Genomic DNA, 5,249 nt, shown 5'->3' with positions numbered 1-5,249 from the left:
ATGACACCGCCCCGTGCGGCGCCAGCAGGCAGCGCCAGCGCCCCGCCGGTCGCCGGGCCGCCCTCCGCGGCCGCCCCGCCGGCGCCGCGCGCCTCGCCCGCCCCGACGGCCTCCGACGGCGGCGGTGCGGCGCTGCTACGCGCGCGAGAGCTGCTGCAGCGGCACTTGGACCCGGCGGAACCCGCTGCGGACGCGCTGGGGCCCGCACCGCTGCCCGCCGGCGCGCCGGTTGATTTCGCCCGGTGGCTCACGCGCCGTCTCGGCGCGTGCGCGACGTGGCAGGAGCTGCAGCGCGTGTGGCACGACTACTACCCGCACACCAACGCCGTGCACGTGACCGCCGCCGCGTCGCGGCTCGCGCGGATCGCGGCCGCCGACCAGCGGCGCCGGCGGGAGGCGCGCGGATGGGGCGGCTTGGCTTCAGTAGAGGAGGACGATGGCGGCGATCTGGAATCAGATCACTTGGAGGGGAGCGATGCGCTTTGCTTGGTATCAAGTAGCAGCAGCAGCGCCGCGTGCGACAGGCCGGAGCTTGCCAAGTTTGCGACGAGCCTGGTTTGCTGCGCTGCGGACAGGCTGGCTGAGCTGGACGCCCGCGGCGTAGCCAACATGCTGCACGCGCACGCGTCGCTGCAGCGCGCCGCCCCGCACAGCAGCCGCGCCGCGGCCGGCGCGCTCGCCGCGCTCGCCGTCGCCGCCGCGGCGCACGCGCGCGGCATGCGGCCGCAGGAGGCGTCCAACACGCTGTGGGCGGCGGCGGCGATGGGGCTCGGGGGCCGCCTGCCGGCGCGGTGGTTTGAGGAGTTTGAGGTGGCGACGCTGCCCGCGGCGGCGCGCATGGCGCCGCGCGAGGCGGCGGGCGCCATGTGGGGCATGGCGCGGCTGCGGCGCGTCCCCAGCGACGCCTGGGTAGACGCTGTGCTCAGCAGCCCCCCGCTGCGCACGGCGGGGGCGCGAGAGGTGTGCATGCTGCTCTGGGCGTTGTCTGCAATCGCTGTCATAGAGCGGGACGGGCGCGGCAGCAGCAGCAGCGGCCGGGTGTCGTGTGGGGCGCCGCTTGCGTCGCGGCTGGACGCCTCAGGCCTGGCGCGCTGCACCCACCGGCTTTCGGAGGTGGGTCGGGCGGCTGGGGTGGTGGCGCTTTGCAGGGGCGGCCGGCTGGGCTGACAGGGTAGCAGGCATCGCACGGGGCGCTGGGGCCCGCAAGATTCGCCTCGCCTGGGGTCTCGAATCGGAAGGGATCCCCCTCGGCGCCGGCTGCTCACCACGCCGCCTGGGTGTGGACGGTGCAGAAGGGCGTGCCCGGCCCCTCAATGGGCCCCAGCATGCTGCTCAAGCCCCCACAACTTTTGGCCCTTAATTGCAGGTGCTGCCAAAAGCCGGCGTTGCTGACGTCACCCAGGCGTGGCTGTCCCTCGCGCGCCTCAACCTGCGCCCGCCCCCGCCACTCCGCGCGGCGCTGCTCGCGCGCTCCGCCGAGCTGCTGCCAGCCGCGGGCCCGCGGGCGTTCGGGTGCGCGCTGCACTCGATGGCGCGGCTCGGCCTCGACCCCGGGCCGCACTGGTGGGCGGCGGCGGCGCCGGCTCTGGCTGCGGCGCTGCACGCAGCAGACCCCCAGGCGCTTGCCATGATAACTTGGGCCCTCGGCCGCCTGCAGCCGCGGATGGGCCGCGCGGCCGCGGCGGCCGTGCTCGGCGCCGCCGTCGAGAGCAGCGGCGCGGTTCTGCGGTGGCAGCTGGACGCCGGTGGCAACGCCGGCGGCGGCGGCGGCGCCGGCAGGGCGGGGTTTTCTGCACAGGAGTTGGCGGCGCTCGCGTGGGGCCTGGGACGGGCCGGCGCCGCCGTGCCGCGCGCGTGGCGCGACGCGCTGCGGGACGCGTGCGTCGGGCTGGCAGGCAGCTTCTCTGCAGGCGAGCTGGGGATGGTCCTGGTCGGGCTCGGCGGCATGCAGCCGTCAAAGGGCGATGGCCAGGCGGGCCCGGCCGAAGCGCAGCCTACACCAGAGGGCGACGGCGGCGGCGCCGCCGCCGCCGCCGCCGCCGCCTCGTGGGGCGCGGTCCTGGACGGGGCGCGCGGCGCGCTGGCAGGGGCGTCGGCTAGGGAGCTGGCGGCGGTTATGGTCGGCTGCGCACGCCTGGGGCTGGCCCCGGGCCGCGCGTGGCTGGCAGATTTGGAGGTGGCTGTTGTCATCCAGATTACGGGCCGGCCGCCCGTGGTAGTGGGTGACGGGCAGCGCCGGCGCCGGCGCGGGCAAGAGCAGGAGGGGGCTGGTGCGGGCGCGGAGGATGTGGCTGGTCAACAGGAGGACGGGCCGACCGTGCAGCAGCAGCAGGAGCAACAGCATGACGAGCAGCAGCAGCAGCAGCAGCAGCAGCAGCAGCAGCAGCAGCAGCAGCAGGAAGAGCAGAGGCGGCAGAAGCATGGGGTGTGGAGCGGTGGCCAAGCTAGCGGCGCACTGGCGCCTGGGGACGCGGCGCTGCTGCTTTGGTCCCTCTCAAAGCTGGGCCTGAGGCCCGGCCCCCGCCTGGCGCGCGCGCTGCTGCCGGCAGCCGCCGGGTCGGCCGGGGCCATGCGCGGCGCCGACGCGGCGACGGCGCTGCGGGCGCTGGCGCGCTTGTACAGCGGCGTGCCCGGGGCGCGCCGGGGCGCCGCGGCCGCAAGCCAGGACAGCGGCGCCGGCGGCGGCGGCGATGCGCACGGCCGCCGGCCGGGGCCTCGGCGTAGCGGGGCCGGGCGGCTGCCGGAGGGCGTAGTCGAGTTGGTTGATGCAGTCCTGGACGGCCAGCGCAGGCGGCTGGCGTCGCTGGCGCGCCGCGGCGCCGCAACGCGCCGCGGAGAAGACGCCGCTCTCTCCGAGGCCCGTGACACGGCGCTGACACTGCACGCCCTCGCGCGACTGGGCCACCGCCCGGGCGCGGCCTGGCTGGACGCCGCGTGGCTCGGAGCGCTCGCGCCCGCGCTGCCGGCGCTGGCAGCGCGTGCGCCGGACGCGCTGCCTTCGGTGCTGCGCTCGTTCGCCGAGCTCGGCGCCGCGCCGAGCGGCGCTACCGGGTGGCTCGAGGCGCTCGCAGCGGCGACGGCCCCATACATGATTTCGGCCGCTGACGCGGGCTCAGAAGTGGGAGAGGCAGGCGCGTGGCCGCCGCGCCGCGTGGCGGCCATGGTGCACCACCTGTCGCGCATAGACGGCGGCTGGGTCGGCAGCAGCTGGCTGGAAGCTGCGTGCGCCGCGCTGGGGCCGGGCGCGCTGCGCGTGCTGAGCGTGACAGAACTCGCGTCGGTGCTGACCGGGCTCTGCCGGCTGGGCCATACGCCGGGGCCGGCCTGGGTCGCGGCGGCGCAGCGGGAGCTGACGCGGCGGCAGGAGGAGGGCGAGTGCGGCGGCGACGAGGCCTGTGAGGTGTGGCAGCATCAGGCTCTGCAGGTCGCGGCCGCCATGTACGGCTTTGGCCAGGGGTGAGGGCGCGTGGCGCGCTCTGCGGCTGCGATCCGATTCGCACCGGCGGCACGCGTGCCCTGCCTTGCTTGTGGTCCCTCGAAATTGGCTCCTCCTAGTCGTGTATGGGCTCAGGCTGCGTTCATGTTTGCAGCCTGGTCTGTCATGCGCGTTGTTTCTCATTGTACATGGCAACGATTTCTCTTGCACGCATGCACTCTCACATATCGTGCATGTCACCCGTCACCTGTCACCCGCTGGTCACTGAAAAAGTGACCCAGAACTTTTCTTTGTTCCCGAGGCACTAGGCAGCCATTGCGCAGCTGACTGTGTGTATCTGCACTCCAGCCTCCAGCCGGGGCACTTGAGAAGAAGTGAATGCTGCTTTCATGTAGCCACGATGCTGTGTCAGTTGTAACAATCAAACACGCGTGCTTTAGAGAGAAGCCAGCCAAGTCTGGGCAACACGTCACAAACTGTCAGGGCTTAGAGTGCAGTGGTGACTCTGATGATGCACAAAACCAACAACTCACAAAGAGATCAATCACACCGCCTCCAATGCAGCGGTCACGTTTTGCAGCTATAATTGCAGCATGCAGGGCGAGCGGCTGCCGCGCCGCGCCGTCGCCTCAGCGTCACGCGCCGCGCTTGGCCTCGGCGGCGGCGGCGGCGTTGTGCTTCTGGATGCGGTCGACGGTGAGCGGGTCCGCGTAGCTGCCCTCGCCGCTGCGCGTAAAGATGCCCTGCACGTCCCATGAGGCGCAGTTCCTGGGGCGCGGCAGGGGGTAGGAGGTGGAGGGGTGGCAGGCAGCGTTCAGCACGGGATCCTGCGGCGCCTACGACCCTGCCACCTGGGGCTTTGCGCCCTCTCGGGGGTCTGCACGTCCACCGGCTAGCTTGCACGACACAAGCACTCGGCGGCGATTGGACCAAGGTGCTCTGTTTATCTTTTGAAATGCCGTCCGCAGGGCGCACCAGGTTCCTGCGCCACCCACCATATGTAGGAACCCGACACTGGGTACTTGACTCCGCCCTGGGCAAGCACCTTCAGTAGTGACGAGTACCTGCATCAGTGTGCGAGAGGGGCCACTACTCAGCTTGGTCTTTGAATGTGAGTAGTGAGTGAGATGCCGTGCATCAATGCCAGTCATGGGCTTGCTGTTGGTGCAGGCAGTTCGTACAGGCAGCAGAGGCATCTTTTTCAACGGCGGCTCGGCAGGGGCCAGCAGCAAGGCTGCCCAACGCGCGACCCACCAGCTGCGCATGTAGCTGCGGGCAGGCACGTCTGCGTCCGACGGCATGAACGTCTTGAAGGGGTCCAGCGCCTTTTTGTACCCGCTGAATATGCCCATCCAGGGGTACCGCCCCACCTGGAGGGGCAACAGCAGCGCCGGAGCGACGAGCAGCAAGGTTTGCCCCGCAGTGCACGGGCGTGCGAGCAGAGTGCCAGCAGAAAACCCTTGCGCAGGAGGTGCGCGCGAGGGGCCGGCCTCGCAGTGCATGGAACCGCGTGTTCAGCAAGGGCCTCTGAGGCTCTGTCGGCTGTGCGGCTGGCGGCCCACCTGCCACGGCTCGGTTGCGCTGACGTTGCCGCACTCGCTGACGCCGCCGCCGATAGCCACCTCGTTGTAGATGAACTTTTTGCCCGACTTCAAAACATCCAGGAAGTTGATGCCCATGGCCGCCAGCTCAGCGTCGTACTTTGCCACCGCGTTCTCCATGTCGTCGACGGTGACGTCAGCCGGGGCGCGGTTGTAGTTGGAGATGCCCTGAGTCATCATCCCGGGGGGGGGGGTGCAGGGGGGCAGGGGGC

At 71.6% G+C, this 5,249-nt stretch overlaps 2 protein-coding genes across 2 annotated transcripts in view; one reads left to right on the top strand and one right to left on the bottom strand.

Moving 5' to 3' along the window:
• Window positions 1–3,460, top strand: MNEG_2424 (hypothetical protein; the record flags this gene model as incomplete). Its single annotated transcript, XM_014049102.1, has 2 exons — window positions 1–1,113; window positions 1,367–3,460. 2 exons carry the CDS (start codon window positions 1–3, stop codon window positions 3,458–3,460), a joined length of 3,207 nt encoding a protein of 1,068 aa, XP_013904556.1.
• Window positions 3,461–4,071: 611 nt separating this feature from the next.
• The window catches only part of MNEG_2423 (hypothetical protein), a gene marked incomplete at both ends in the record, with an annotated part of 4,126 nt that continues 2,948 nt past the window's right edge, over window positions 4,072–5,249 (bottom strand). Inside the window, 4 exons of the mRNA XM_014049101.1 lie at window positions 4,072–4,204; window positions 4,432–4,500; window positions 4,691–4,806; window positions 4,999–5,205. Coding sequence (XP_013904555.1) covers window positions 4,072–4,204; window positions 4,432–4,500; window positions 4,691–4,806; window positions 4,999–5,205 — 525 coding nt within the window. The remainder of the gene's footprint in view (window positions 4,205–4,431; window positions 4,501–4,690; window positions 4,807–4,998; window positions 5,206–5,249) is intronic.

Source organism: Monoraphidium neglectum (assembly GCF_000611645.1).
Source record: "Monoraphidium neglectum strain SAG 48.87 unplaced genomic scaffold scaffold00274, whole genome shotgun sequence".
NCBI lineage: Eukaryota > Viridiplantae > Chlorophyta > Chlorophyceae > Sphaeropleales > Selenastraceae > Monoraphidium > Monoraphidium neglectum.
This window is presented reverse-complemented; position numbering and strand designations above follow the sequence as displayed.